Source organism: Artibeus jamaicensis, unplaced genomic scaffold, assembly GCF_021234435.1.
Source record: "Artibeus jamaicensis isolate MK-2021 breed Jamaican fruit bat unplaced genomic scaffold, CSHL_Jam_final contig_384, whole genome shotgun sequence".
NCBI lineage: Eukaryota > Metazoa > Chordata > Mammalia > Chiroptera > Phyllostomidae > Artibeus > Artibeus jamaicensis.
In genome coordinates, this window is record NW_026521810.1 from 7,254,812 (window position 1) to 7,270,730 (window position 15,919).

General features: G+C 41.5%; 1 protein-coding gene across 4 annotated transcripts in view; it reads right to left on the minus strand.

Annotated features, from left to right (window-relative positions):
• The window catches only part of LMAN2L (lectin, mannose binding 2 like), a 32,406-nt gene extending 18,601 nt beyond the window's left edge, over window positions 1–13,805 (minus strand). The window contains exons 1-4 of one of the 4 annotated variants that reach the window (XM_053664567.1): window positions 13,589–13,765; window positions 12,230–12,348; window positions 3,547–3,664; window positions 2,433–2,515 (exon numbers count right to left, since the gene is read on the minus strand). In XM_053664567.1, coding sequence (XP_053520542.1) covers window positions 2,433–2,515; window positions 3,547–3,664; window positions 12,230–12,348; window positions 13,589–13,700 — 432 coding nt within the window. In that variant the 5' untranslated portion in view covers window positions 13,701–13,765. Of the gene's footprint in view, window positions 1–2,432; window positions 2,516–3,546; window positions 3,665–12,229; window positions 12,349–13,588 lie in introns of those variants that run through there. The other 3 variants (XM_053664569.1, XM_053664566.1, XM_053664568.1) reach the window with 3 other exon arrangements.
• Between the last annotated feature and the right edge of the window lie 2,114 nt (window positions 13,806–15,919).

Sequence of the window (15,919 nt, forward strand, 5' to 3'; positions counted from 1 at the left end):
ACACTTTCTATGTTCTCTGCACTAAGAAGAAGCTCTAAGAACTGAAATTGCACAAATCACATGAGAACAGTGAATGCCTCCATTCTCAAGGAAATCCACCCTTCGGAAGAAAACAGTGAGTGGGAGGTAACAGAGCATCATAATTAAAAACACGATCTCTGGAATCAGGTGGACCTGTGTTCAAAATCTGACACCATCTTATATTGGTTGTTCTAAGACACTTAACTTCTCTAACCTTCTGTTTACTCACTGGTAAAATGGGAAAAATAATACTGACTATAAGGAAATTTGATGAGGATTAAGATAGTACTTATAAAGTGCCCATCACAAAATAACCAAAGTAGTAAACAAAACTGCTTTTATTGTTTTTTTAAATTTAGTTTTAATTTTAAAATTTGTTTAATAAACAAAAAATTTTAAAAAAGGACCTGATGTTGGTCGAGGGATTCTCAGTCCTGGCTATACATGTGATTCACCTGGACAGCTTTGAGACCGTCGGGAAGTAAGGTTGCCTAAATTTCACCTAAGACAAATGGAATCAGACTCTGAGGTTAGGTCTGGATATTAGCATTTTTAAACACTATCTAGGTAATTCCAATGTGCAGTTGGGAGTCAAAACCACAACAGCTAGCCAGAAAAGAAGGCCCACTTTATACCATCCGAAATTGTTATTAACAGCTACTATCCTTACAAAATAAGCTCATCGGATTTGCCCTCTCAAACCAGAATTACTAGTATCTGATGGTGAAGTGGAAGCCAAGACAGTATGAACAATTCATTTCTGAAAGAAACAGAGGCAGATTTAAAACTCTAGTTAGGCCCTGAAGCCCAGGCCTCTTATTCAGATGCACTTCTAACTACCACTACTTCCTCAGCACAACCACAAACCTAGTCATGATAAACTCCTCATTAAAATCCTTTAATGCAGGTCTGCACTATTCCATACTTCTTAATGTGAACACCACCCTTCAATATCTGGCCCAAGAGTGTGCGTGCTAAGAGTAAGTCACATACATGCAGACGGCTCTGGTGCTGGTCTAAATAGCCAAACCACCACCCACCCATGGAGACAGTGTTCAATCTCAGTGGCCAGTTAACATCCTCAAGAGAGAACAGTGTTAATACAAAAGAATGCAATGTGAATGGTGGCCCCCGGAATTGTGCACAACAGCAACACTGCTAGCTCCGTTCTTCTCTTTGGCCTCATCTCTTTCTGATTCCCCTTTTTTGTCCTTACAATTGTTATCCCTTCTCTCACTTCATCACCTTAATACATGCTTTTTCCTCAATATGAAACATGGGTTCCTCATTCTGCAGACTTCAATGTAAATGTCACTTCCTGGAAAAAATCTTCCCTAACAGTCACCCCGACCACCAAAGTCCTGCCCCAGTTCGATGCTGCTGCTGCTGCCTTCCTTCCACACCCCTGAGTGCCCCCCACCAGCACTCTCACACATCGGGGCTACTGAGGTCTTGCTCAAGATTCTCAGGGCCTGGGGATGGAGGAGTGAAGAGGGACTCAGAAACAACTCTAGTAACTGACTCACAATAAAAGTTTATTCTTCTAACTCAGGTCTCACTCTCCACATCCTCTAAGGCAAACTCTGTGGAAAATGTTAAAAACTGCTGAATCTGGGTGTTGCATATACAGTGATCTGTTCAATATTTTTATAAGTTTGAAAACTTTAGGGCTTAAAAATAAAGTGAGTTCTACCTCCACTCCTAATCCTGCCTTTCTTGCTAAATATTATTCAGTTATAGGATGTCCGGCAACAACCTGTCATAATCATTTTCCTACCATCTGATGGCAGGACCATTGGGCAGAGAGTACCAACCTGTTGCTAGCATAAGAAAGTACTAAAGAACCCTTAAGATTTGCTAACAAAAAGAAAGAAGCTTCTGCCAACAGCCAGATACTGGGTTCCCACAAAATCCTGAGATTTCATCCATTTCCTTTGATAGCCTTTCCCAGAGAAGAAGAGAAATGCTGTTCAGGTCTGAGAAGAGGAGGAAGAAAAGGATGCTGGAAAGGGTAAGCAAGCTACAGAACAGAGCAGTGATGTATTACGTAATCAGGGGAGCTTAGTTACATAAATTCAGCTTGCTCTGGTGCTGCTGGCCTAGCAGCCATATCGCCAACTGGCCAAGCATGCTCACTTCCAGCAACCACCTAATGTGCCCAAGGCAGAACACCGTTAACACTGAAGAGAAAGCCCTCATTCAGACAGCCATTCCCAAAAGAGTATGCACCGTAAATAGGTCTCTCCAGTAAAAACCCTGACAAAGATATTAACTTTTGAAGTTCGGTAGATGAAGAAAGTAGAAGTGAACCCCTCACTTCCTAGCTTCTCTGTTCCCTTCTGAACAGCATTCCTACAGCAGAGAACGGGGAGGTCCATGTGGCTGACCTAAGCTCTGACACTTGCCATTACCTCTTGCTGCTTCTCCTCATTGGGGTAGGTGTCTACAAATACTCCCAGCCCCACAAATTTGTCCATGTTTCCAAAGACAGGCCCTAGAGAGAGAGAACAGATGATGAACAATGAAAAAAAGTCAAGAGTTGAAATAAGAATAACATATCACTATGATGGAGAAAAAAGTAAAATTCAAATGACTCTCAGGTCTCAATTAAGATGAGAAAACACATGGAAAAGCACCCAGAAGAGTATAGGGCCTATAACAAGCAGCCAATAAATAGCTGTAGCTTCTCCTAAAGGCGGGGGAAAGAGAAAAGGCCACTGCAACCTTGTTTAGCACTACATCTGCTCCCTGATCCTGACTAGCTGCTGAGGGGCCCCTAAAGAATTCTGCTTCACAAACACTCGGTGATGACCATGCCCCTAAGAGAGATCTGATGTTCCTGAGTTTGACTTCTTGTTGCAAAAGAGATCAGGCTGAATCAGCTGGAGTTTTCCATCTGCTTGGGGCTCCCACACAACAGGGAAAAATAGACACTATTTTCTTAACTCGGGAGTGCTGAGATCGGTCACTGTGAACACCCAGAAGGAATCTGCTCACCCAGTCATCAGTGTTCAGGAGAGCCAGTACTTTCACCTAGTCAAGAGGCCAGGCCAGGTCACAGGAAAATCAGAAAGAACTAATAAGCAAGAATAGCCCCAGGATGAGTCAGATTTGGCTCCTTATGAGGATTCAGACCCTACTTGAGAGACCAGACAGGCCAGTCTGCACCCACAGACATCAAGGGAGAGGAAAAATTGCTGGCATTGTGGGGACGTACCCTTCTCAAAAAGAGGGCACATGAGAAAGCAGGTTGGGCCCTGACCAGTGTGACTCTGTGGGTTGGGCATCATCCCACAAACCAAAAGGTCACGGTTCCAATTCCTGGTCAGGGCACATGTCCCTGGCTGGGGGTGTACGAGAGGCAACTGATAGATGTTTCTCTTGTACTTCGATGTTTCTTTCCCTCTCTTTTTCCCCTCTCCTCCTCTCTCTCTAAAAATAAATAAACAAAATCTTTATAAAAAAGAAAAAGAAAGAAAGCAGGTCATTCATCCCCTACACAAAAGCAATCCAGGGTCCCAATACCTGGCTGCATCCGATCCTTTGTGTACCAGATTGCCAAGCCATCCCCATGCAGATTCTTCTTTCCTTGTCCATGGATTTTGAAGTGCACCTGCAATTCCCAGTCTCTCAGGAAACATGGCTAAAGTAAAAAACACATTGGGATCAATAAAGGGCATGAATGTGAAACCCCTCATCAGCAGTCTACACACTAGGAAAATATACATGCAGGTAACATGAGGCTAAAGGTTAAAACTTGCTAAGTGCTTGTGTCATAAAGTTAAATAAATAGAGCCATTCAACTATAGGAGATTTAATGTAAAAAGTAAATAAACCTCCTAATTTCCTTCAATGTCTCTCAGTAGGGACAGTATAGTACTCTGAAGTGCGAACAGACACGAGACCACCACAGGAGGCTGCTATCATCCTACACAGATCCAGCAAAGCATCTCAGGCTGTAGAGTATATGGCTAAAGTATCTCATCTGTAGCTTAAGAACACCTTTCTGACAGAAATACTCTAAAAAGCTTGGATTTAAAGAAAGGTCAAAGCCTTATTAATTGTGAAAGAATAAGAAAAATAAAATCATTTTACAAAAGTTTCCAAGAATAACGAACAGATGCTATACATACCTCTAATTAGTTAGACTTGGCTCTATAGCAAGCTAAGGGATAGGGTGGAGTTCCCATGAGGAAGCATAAGTTACAATCCCCCAAAACCTCATGCCTGTGGTCAGAAAGCATAAATGCGCCAAAAGAGAACAACCCCACCCCCACAACAGGGACAGCTTCTTGTGGGAAAACTTTAAGGAGGTGGGTATGAATCAGACACCTGTTTCTATTTGTGAACTGTGTAGCAAACCTTGGAAAAATGAAGGAGGTAAGTACTCCAGTCTAACACTTTCTTTTTTAAACAATTATTTTTTAAAAATTTTATTGTTGACACTATTTTGAACACTTTCAAGTAGAAACCACGGAGGGGGGGGGTGGTATTTGGTTTAGAGAGGCTCCTGGTTAAAGTTCACCATGAAAAAAGAAGAGAAGGAGGAGTGGACAGACCAATAGGATTCAGCCGAAGTTTCTCCAAATAGATTGTTCTGGCTCTCAAGCAACATATTGCTAGATCATTTTCAGTTTTCAATTCAATTTCTTGGAAATCTTCCAAAAAGTGTTAAAATTGGTAGTACATGGTCCAAATGAAAGGAGTGCAGATACTTCTAAATTCACCAGTAAACCCTGAAATCTCCACCAGCTTACCCTATTCTGATGAACTCTGCCTGTGTTGTCATTCTGGGTTCTCATCTTTCTGCTGTTACATTTATATTTCAGGGCAAAAGTGGAATTTAGTGGCAGGAAGCTAATGGGTGGACATTACGACCCTGGAAAGAGGGCAGGGTCAGAGGGGTTCACATTGACCCAACAGGGGTCTGCCACTTATCCTTGGCCTCGTGTAGTACAATGCTATATGGTTTTGCTCAGGACTATGTCTAATAGTGGTTCTGAAATTTCGCTGCACATTAGATTCACCTAGTACTAGAGCTTTAAAAAATCCCAATGGCCAAACCACACCCCATTCCAATTAAATCAGAATATCTGGGGGTGGGATCCAGGTATCAAGTCCAATGAACAGCCAAACTTGAGAACCACTGCTCACACCAGTGCTTCCTATCCAAATAACTCAGAAACGAATCCCAAGGTTCTTTCTGATAGCCAGTTATCAAAAAATACAGATAGCAGAAAATCCAAAAAATAAAACTGGAAACTAGACTAGAATTGCTGCTAAGAGTTATGTAGAGAATAGCTAGCAAGTGAGAAGCAAAGTACCTAGCCCTGGATACAACCATTTAGTAACCGAAAGACCTCCATCAATGAACCTTGTAAGGGATATAGAACATAACAACGTGCATTTCTATAACCATTTTAACTTTCCAAAGCTTTTCCATGTCTATTCTCATAACAACCCTAGTGGGCAAGTAGAACAAGAATTATGAAGCGCATCTGACAAATGGAGAAACTGAAAACTGAGAGGTTAACTAACCTCCTAGGGCTCACAGTGGGTGTGTGATAAACAGCTAGATCTGGAACCCGAGTCTTTCAACTGGCAGCCTTTCACCTCTACTACCAGCACATGCCACCCTACACTCTGTCCAGGAATAAGCTCAGCCCTATAGTATGGGTTAAGGGGCCAGCTTGTGCAAATGGCTCATGCAGAAACTTCTCTTCTCCCTATGCTCCTTTATTATTCTCTGCACATAACATGAACAGGAAGAAGAAATAGTGCTATTTTCTGAGATATAACTTATCTAAACCTAACGATTAAAAAAAACACAGAAAAGTGAGTTCTTAGCTTATGTGAACCCAAGAGAAAGTATTCAAGGATGATGCCAAGGTCATTCTCAAAAGTAAAGCGGTTGTTAAAGACTTAGAAAGAGCCCTGTCTCACCCCTGAGACAGCCCTGGGTGGCAGAGGATCCCTCTACGGGAACTGGGATGGTCTCAGCCCCTGTGCTGCTGCCATAGCGACGGGACTGGACACTGGGGAATCAGGTACGGGAGTTGGGACATTCTAAGCCTCTGTGCCGCTGCCATAGCCATGGGACTGGACGCCAGGGAGTCAGGTACGGAAGCCGGGACACTCCAAGCCCCTGTGACGCAGCAGAGGAGCCAGCTACGGGAGCCGGGAAGCTCTCAAATCCTGTGCCGCTGCCATAGCGACGGGACTGGACGCTGGGGAGTCAGGTACGGAAACCGGGACACTCCAAGCCCCTGTGACGGCCCTGGGTGGCAGAGAGAGCCAGATACGGGAGCCGGGACATTCAGCAGTGGTAGGCGACCAACGCAGGGACCAGCGCGAGGACCAGCGTGAGTGTAGGTGGAGACGAAGAACATCAAGAAACTTCAAGGAGTCTGCACCACTGAACTTCACAAGGATCATACCACAGAAGTTTACACCATAAAACCAGTGTTTCAGAACAGATCAATTTTGGAAGCAGAGACTAACAAGAAGAGTCTCAAACAATGGGAAGACAAAGAAACAATCCCCAAATGAAAGAAAAAGCAGAAACTTCAGAAAGAATGTTAGATGAAATAGACGCTGATCAACTATCAGACAGTGAATTCAAAGCACTGGTTATTACGAAGTTCAAAGAGCTCACAGTGAACTACCAGAAACTACAGGGGAACTATAATGATCTCTCTGCAAACTACAGCAACATGAAAAAGGAAATGGAAACTATCAGCAAGAGACAAGAGGAAATGAAGAATACAATTTCCGAATTGAAGTACACAGTAGAAAGTTTCCAAAGTAGGATAGATGAAGCGGAGGATAGGATTCGTGAGTTGGAGGACAAGGTAGAAAGCATCTCACAGAAAGAGCAAGAAAATGAAAAGAGGCTCAGAAAGAATGAAGAGGGATTAAGAGAAATGCAAGACAATATGAAACGTAATAATATCCGAATAATAGGAATACCAGAAGGAGAAGAAGAAGAACAAGGGATAGAAAACGTATTTGAACAAGTAATGAGAGAAAATTTTCCTAATTTGATAAGAGAAAAAGTCTCACAAATCCAGGAATCACAGAGAGTCCCAACCAAGAGGAACCCAAGGAGGCCCACTTCAAGACACATCATCATCAAAATGGCAAAATTCCAAGACAAAGAGAAAATCTTAAAGGCAGCAAGGGAGAAAAAAGAAATAACATACAAGGGAGCCCCAATAAGGTTAGCTACCGACTTCTCAATGGAAACACTTCAAGCAAGAAGAGAATGGCAAGAAATATTTCAAGTAATGAGAACCAGAGGCCTACAACCAAGGCTACTTTACCCAGCAAGGCTCTCAATCAAGATAGATGGCCAAATAAAGAGCTTCCAAGACAAAAGAAGTCTAAAAGAATATGCCTCCACCAAACCAGTTCTACAAGAAATACTAAAAGGACTGCTTTAAGGGAAGGAAGGATAAGAGGGAGACAGAGAGGAACACAGGTACAAAAATGGCAATGAATAAGTACCTATCAATAATAACCTTAAACGTAAATGGATTAAATTCTCCAATCAAAAGACACAGAATAGCTCAATGGATAAGAAAGCATGACCCACACATATGCTGCCTACAAGAGACTCACCTCAGGACAAAAGACCATCACAGACTAAAAGTGAAAGGCTGGAAACAAGTTTTCCAAGCAAACGGACAAGAAAAAAAAGCTGGGGTAGCAATTCTCATATCAGACAAAATAGACTTCAAAAAAAAGGCTATAAAGAGAGACCCAGAAGGTCATTTCATTATACTCAAGGGAAGAATCCACCAAGAAGACATTAACATTGTAAACATATATGCACCAAACGTAGGGGCACCCAAATATATCAAGAAAATCTTAGAGGACTTCAAGAAAGATATTGACAGCAACACAATCACAGTAGGGGATTTGAACACCCCACTATCAAAAATGGACAGATCTTCCAAACAAATTATCAACAAAGATATTGTGGCATTAAACAACACCCTAGATGAAATGGACTTAACTGATATAGAGCCCTTCATCCCAAAGAAGCTAAATACACATTCTTTTCAAATGCACATGGAACATTTTCAAAGATAGACCACATGATAGGACACAAAACGAGCCTCAAAAAATTCAAGAAAATTGAAATCATACCAAGCATCTTCTCTGACCACAAGGGACTGAAATTAGAAACCAACCCCAAAGAAAAAAACCCAAAGCACCCAAAAACATGGAGACTGAATGGTATGCTATTAAACAACGAATGGGTCAAGAATGAGATTAGGGAAGAAATCAAAACATTTCTGGAAACAAATGAAAATGATCTCACAACAACCCAAAACTTATGGGACACAGCGAAAGCAGTCCTGAGAGGGAAGTTTATAGCAATACAGGCCTACCTAAAGAAAATAGAAACATTTCAAACAAACACCCTAACCCTACGCCTGCAAGAGCTCGAGGAACAACAACAAAGACAACCCAGAGCAAGCAGAAGGAAGGAAATAACCAAGATTAGAGCAGAATTAAATGACATAGAAACTAAAAGCACAATTTTAAGGATCAATGAATCCAGGAGTTGGTTCTTTGAGAAGATAAACAAAATAGACAAGCCTTTAAGTAGGCTCATCAAGAAAAGAAAAGAGAGGACACAAATAAACACAATCAGAAATGAAAAAGGAGAGATTACAACTGATAACACAGAAATAGAAGAGATTGTAAGAAATTACTATGAAGAACTGTATGCCAAGAAATTTGAAAACCTAGGGGAAATGGACACATTTCTAGAAAAATACAATCTTCCAAAACTCAGTGAAAAAGAAGCAGAAAATCTAAATACACCAATAACAGCAAAAGAAATTGAAGCAGTAATCAAAAAACTCCCATCACACAAAAGCCCCGGACCAGATGGGTTCACAGGAGAATTCTACAAAGCATTTAAGGAAGAGCTAACCCCTATTCTCCACAGACTATTTCAAAAAATCCAGAAGGATGGAAAACTCCCAAATTCTTTTTATGAAGCCAGCATCATCCTAATTCCAAAACCAGATAGAGACACAACAAAGAAAGAAAACTTCAGGCCAATATCGCTGATGAACATAGATGCTAAAATCCTCAACAAAATATTGGCAAATCACATCCAACAATATATCAAAAAGATCATACACCATGATCAAGTAGGATTCATCCCAGGGATGCAAGGATGGTTCAATATTCGCAAATCAGTAAATGTAATACATCACATAAACAAAAGCAAAGACAAAAATCACATGATCATATCAATAGATGCGGAAAAAGCTTTCGATAAGGTACAACACCCATTTATGATAAAAACACTCAGCAAAGTGGGAATACAGGGAGCATTTCTCAAAATAATAAAGGCCATATATGAGAGACCTACAGCCAATATCATACTCAATGGGAAAAAACTAAAAGCTTTTCCACTAAGATCAGGAACAAGACAAGGTTGTCCACTTTCACCACTTCTATTCAATATAGTATTGGAAGTTTTAGCCACAGCGATCAGGCAAGAAAAGGAAATAAAAGGCATCCAAATAGGAAAGGAGGAAGCAAAACTGTCACTGTTTGCAGATGACATGATAGTATACATGGAAAATCCTATAGACTCTACCCAAAAACTGCTCAAACTAATTAATGAGTTTGGCAAAACAGCTGGTTACAAAGTCAATATCCAGAAATCAAAGGCATTTTTGTATACCAACAGTGAATCAGCAGAAGCAGAAATAAAGAGAAAAATCCTATTTGATATAGCAAAAAGAAAAATAAAATATCTGGGAATAAACCTAACTAAGGAGGTAAAAAACCTGTATGCAGAAAACTACACAGCCCTGAAGAACGAAATCAAGGAAGACACAAACAAATGGAAACATATTCCTTGTTCATGGATTGGAATAATTAACATCATCAAAATGTCCATACTACCCAAAGCAATATACAGATTCAATGCAATACCTATTAAAGTACCAATGGCATATTTCACAGACATAGAACAAACACTTCGAAAATTTATATGGAACCATAAACGAGCCCGAATAGCAGCTGCTCTTTTGAGAAAGAAGAACAAAGTAGGGGGATCACAACACCTGATATCAAACTGTATTACAAGGCCACTGTAATCAAAACAGCCTGGTACTGGCATAAAAACAGGCACATAGACCAATGGAACAGAACAGAGAGCCGAGAAATCAACCCAACTCTCTACAGTCAATTAATATTCGACAAAGGGGGCAGTAACATAAAATGGAGTAAAGATAGCCTCTTAAACAAATGCTGTTGGGAGAACTGGACAGCTACATGCAAAAAAATGAAACTTGAGCACAGACTTACACCATACACCAAAATAAATTCAAGGTGGATAAAAGACTTAAATGTAAGTCATAACACCATTAAAGTCCTAGAGGAGAACATAGGCAAGAAAATCTCAGATATTTCACACAGCAATTTCTTTACTGATATGTCCCCTAGAGTAAGGAATGTAAAGGAAAGAATAAACAAATGGGATCTCATCAAAATAAAAAGCTTCTGCATGGCTAAAGAAAACAGTATTAAATTAGCAAGACAACCAACTGTATGGGAAAACATATTTGCCAATGATACCTCAGAGGTTTAATCTCTAAAGGTTTAATCTCTAAAATATACAAAGAACTTACACGACTCCACTCTAAGAAGACACCCAACCCAATTAGAAAATGGGAAAAGGACTTGAACAAACACTTCTCCAAGGAGGACATACAGAACATTCAGAGACACATGAAGAGATGCTCAATATCATTAGCTATCAGAGAGATGCAAATTAAAACCACAATGAGATACCACTTTACACCAGTCAGGATGGCTATCATAAACAAAGCAACAAACAACAAATGTTGGAGAGGTTGTGGGGAAAAGGGGTCCTTAGTCCACTGTTGGTGGGATTGCAGACTGGTACAGCCATTATGGAAAACAGTATGGAATTTTCTCAGAAAAATAAAAATCGACCTGCCTTTTGACCCAGCAATTCCACTGCTGGGATTATACCCTAAGAATCCTAAAACATCAATATCAAAGAACCTATGCACCACAATGTTCATAGCAGCACAATTTACAATAGCCAAGAGTTGGAAGCAACCTAGGTGCCCATCAGTAAATGAATGGATCCAAAAATTGTGGTACATGTACACAATGGAATTCTATGCAGCAGAGAGAAAGAAGGAGGAGCTACTACCCTTTGCAACAACATGGATGGAACTGGAAAGCATTATGCTGAGTGAAACAGGCCAGGTGCTGAAAGACAAATACCATATGATCTCACCTTTAACAGGAAGCTAAACAACAAAACAAACAAGCAAGCAGAAAAAAAACAAAAACAAAAAACAAAGACACTGAAATAGAGAACAAGGGGATAGTGACCAGAGGGGAGAAGGAAGGGAAGTTAAGGGGAAAATGGGGGAGGGATTTGGAGGAACAAATAGGAAGGACACAGGGACGAGAACTAAGGGGGGGTGGAAATGGGAGGGAGGTGGGGAGCAAGGGGCGGGGGAGGCTGGGATGGGAAAAATAGACAAAAAACTGTACTTGAAAAATAACTAAATAAAATTTTAAAAAAATAAAATAAAAAATAAAAAAAAAAGAGCCCTGGAAACCAAAAAGAAAGCATCGTCTTACACTTGTACACAATCAGAATGCAGCTGCACCAGTAATACCAAATTTGCTTCTTGCCATCATACCTCAGGAAAGACAATGTAGCTAGAAAAGATCCAAAGAAGGACAAATAAAATGACTAAAGGCTCAAAGTGGCTTTCACACGAAAATAAAACTTAAAATTAGACTCCTCAAAGTTAAATAACAAAGAAGGGGAAGAAGAAACTGGAATGAAATTTGGGATAAATTTAAAAGACAAGTCTTCTACTTTACAAAGCAAAGTGACGAAACATGAGTTAGTAACCTTCGAGAAGTCACACTATCAAGTCAATAAGGAATTGAAGACATTTCAGAAAACAGGATCAAAATGAGTTACTTGTTATAATTAGGGCAATAGAGAGCATTTCCCTAAATATCTGATTTCATTATGAAAGTCATCAAAGTCTCTGAAATGAAAACCCCTGATAAACACATAAGATAGAATACTGGAAATAAACAGTAAAATTAAGTCAATGTGCCCCTGGTGAACTTTCTGGAATTTTTTGGGTCACCAACACAGGAGGAAGATTCTTACCATCCGGTTCCATAGGGCACCCTGTTTACTTTGCATATCTGGGGTAAGGCGGATGTATTGGGTCATCACCATGGCATTGCCCATCAGATTCCACAATGAGGAACTTCCAGTGCCCACACCTACATAGAGGAAGTAGATCAGCTCATACTCTTCAACACCAACCCATTCAGAAAGCCACCACAAGGCCTTCCAAAAGCTGGAGTCAACATCTTTTTTTCCTTTCATGTCAATCTCCCACCTTCTGTCATAAGCTTCATATCCTTATGATCTTTACAGCTTCCTTTCACAAAGCCCTTCTCAAGTAAAGATCCCATAGCTCATCTGAGCTATGACTTTATCCATGCCACAGTTAACCACTGCTCAAATCCATTCTTCCCTTTTTCATATGTGTCTAAATTGTAGCACCATTAAAAATAAATTCCCTAGTTAAACCAAAAAGAGCTTGATCCTCAGGCCTCTGGGGCTTAATCACCTTGTTTCTTTAAACAATCCAAGCCCCACTTCACCGGATACCTGACTATAAGCCCCTTGGGAGTAAGAACTGTGTCTATATAACCCACAGCATTAGCAGAGACCCACACAGAGGAGGCACTCCATGCATCTGCTAAGCGAAAAATAATCACCCGTAACAGCAGTATTAAGGATGCTTAACAAATGCTCTTGCACTTGGAGTTTGTGTGTGTGTGTTTGTTTGTTTGCTGTCCTCCTACCCACACTCCAGTGGGGAAACAGGCTTGTGTCTGGCCCTCTTTGCAGCCAAGTACACAAATTTTCTGGTTGGTAAGCTAAGCCTAAGGGCCCATGAACCCTAAACAGAGCAAAGCTACCAGTCTCCTTCATCAGTAGGGTTCTTGGACTGGAGAACAGGTGTTTTAAATCGCAACAGATTTATCTTGTCTCAGTCCAGCCAAGTTCGATCCCAGCTCTGCCTCCTGCTTTATTTCTAGCACATCTATAGCTCCATCCGGAGACAGGCTCATTGTTACTGGCCTTCCATCACTCGCCCCCCCATTCGCAGTCCCCTCCCCTTCCCACATTCTTCCTGTCCAACACCGATCTCCCCCTCCATTCAGGCCTAGCCCTACCGGCTTCCGAGAGCCCAGTTACGACCCGCTGGAAACACCCAGCGCTAAGTGAGGGGCAGTGCGAGGCGGGTCTCAGGGGGTAAGTGTGGAGGAAGGCTGAATGACCCCTGCCATGCAGGCCCGTGGCTCCTCAAAATGGCAGGAGTCCCCGTGGGCACCCCTCCCACCGGCGGCAGTTTCTGGAGCCGCGAAGCCCGTAGTCGCCCATCTATATTGAGGAACTCAGGTCCTGAAGCCCACCCCGAGCATGACCACCTAGTCCTGGGCGCCTCACCCTGATAGGGCTTCGACAGCGAGTGCTCCCGTTTCAAGTACTCGAACGTCTGACCCGCCCCGACTTTTCGGGGCCCCTGCCCAGACCCCAACAAAAGAAAAAGGAGAAACATCCTGGACCCATCCCGAGCCGACAAACGCCGCCGCCACCGCCACCACCACCCCGATGGTCCTAAAGTGGCCGCCATCTTTTTCACCACTGTCCCTTTACCAAAACTCCGCCCTGCTTCACAAGCCATTGGCCCATGGAACCATCTGCTCCGCGTTCCATTGGCTCTCGTCAATTCACCGCCGCAGCAGGTGAGCGTCTCATTGATTGGCTGGCTTGATAGCAGTTGCCTTGCCAACCCAGGAAGGGGGCGTGGCCAAGTGCCTGGACTCTCTTATTTGCTTTTGTCATGAGTTCCGCTAAGCTTACTGGTATATGTAGTGATTTTCATTTTGTCTTTGCAATCTGAAGAAAATGGAAAGAGATAAAATGGTTCTCCTGTTATCTAGACTAAATTTAAATGTTTCTTTCTGTCCCACGCAAAAGTTTTAACCTCTGCCATATCGGGACTGCAGAACTATCGGGAGGATATAGAACTGAGAGGAGAAACAGAGAAATTACACAATGGAAGTAGCTGGAAAATTGTCAGGAAAATTAGCAAATTTATAAAAGACTTGAACAGCACTATCAAACAACTGGACCTGATGACCTTAATAGAAACTTCACCCAGCAACAGCAGAAAACATATCCTCTTCAAGTGCAAAAGAAACACTTGCCAAGATAGTTTGAGTCAACAAACAGCAAACCCCCCCCACCACCACCACCACCATCACCCACACACAAAACCTTCACACATTTAAAAGAATTGAAAGCACATAAATGATGTTCTATTGTGATGGAATTTGACTAGAAATCAATAACAAAAATACTTTGGAGAAATCCCAAATATTTGAAAATTGAACAACTCAAATAACCCAGGAGGGAGTAGGAGGTACTAGAAGACTTAAGCAAGTCCTCTAAGAAATGGAACAAAGTAATCAATCCTCCACCTGTGTAAGCACAATAATACATTCAGTTCCCAAAGCCAATAAAAATAACAACCATCCCAGTTTCTCCTTTTCTCACCATGCAACCAATAATGAATCAAGTCTTGATGTCTTTATTCCTACTTTGCAAAGCCATCACATCCTGTCCATGCTACAATTTCTCTGGAACCACAACGTGTGTCCCTAGTATTGTGTCTCTGGCCACTATCATCCACATGGCCACCCAACTGACCTAAACCATCTGCCATGCTATTTCCTGAGTCTCAAGTTTAATTTAAATAAGTTGAAATTGCTAAAGGTCTTAGAGTAGTGCCTGGCACATAGTAAGCACTATATCATTATCATCATTACTATTAACAGAGTCTTTTTTGGGAAACCATCACCTGTGGAGAAAAGATGCAAGGCCCTTATCCTGACACACAAAGCCCCCTGCCATTGGCTCTGACCCTCCTCTGGCTTTATTGCCCACAGGCCCCTCCCTTCACCTATATGCTCCAGTGTCTCCTCTTCCCTCTTTTTTTCCCCAGCCCATTCCTCCTGGAGGCCTCCCTTAACTGCTTCAGTCAGGTGCCCCTCTCTAAGTAGTCAATGTGCTCCAAGCATATTTCTTACAGAGCACTTGCCGATAGACTTAACCAAAGTTGACTCTTTCTTTCCTGAGCATAAATATGTTTAATACGAGAAACATGGGTGAACACTTGCTGTACAGTGAATCTGCTTTAAAAATTAAAGCTGTTGAGGCCATTGATCTACACACTCCACAGAGCAGATGTTTGGTGGTAAGACATTAGGTATTACAATGAATCTATTCATTGTTACACCCTTGCTTTAAAATCCAAACTCCTTAGTGTAGCATTCAAGGCCTTTCACAACCTGGCTTAAATCAGGTGGTGTACATATCTATTACAATATGTCACCCTGAATCATGTAGCTCAATTAGCAGATCAAGTATTTGTCTCCCCAGGAAGGCTAGGAGCTCCTGGACCACAGGAAACAGGTCTTACTCATTTCCTATCTTAGGCCCCACCTACTTCCCCCTCTCCCTAATCCATTACCCAGCACATAGTAGGGGTCCTAATTGTTTTGAATGAAATTATTTTCATTCTATTTCTAGGTCAGCTGAAATTTTTTATTGTGATAAAATATCCATTATTTTAAACTTACCATTTTAAGTATACAGTTCAGAGGCATTAGTACATTCATACTGTAATGCAACCTATCAACTGGGTTTACAAAATATTATCTCAGCAGATCTCTCACTGTAAGATTCATTATGATGAAGAAAGTAGGAACAAAA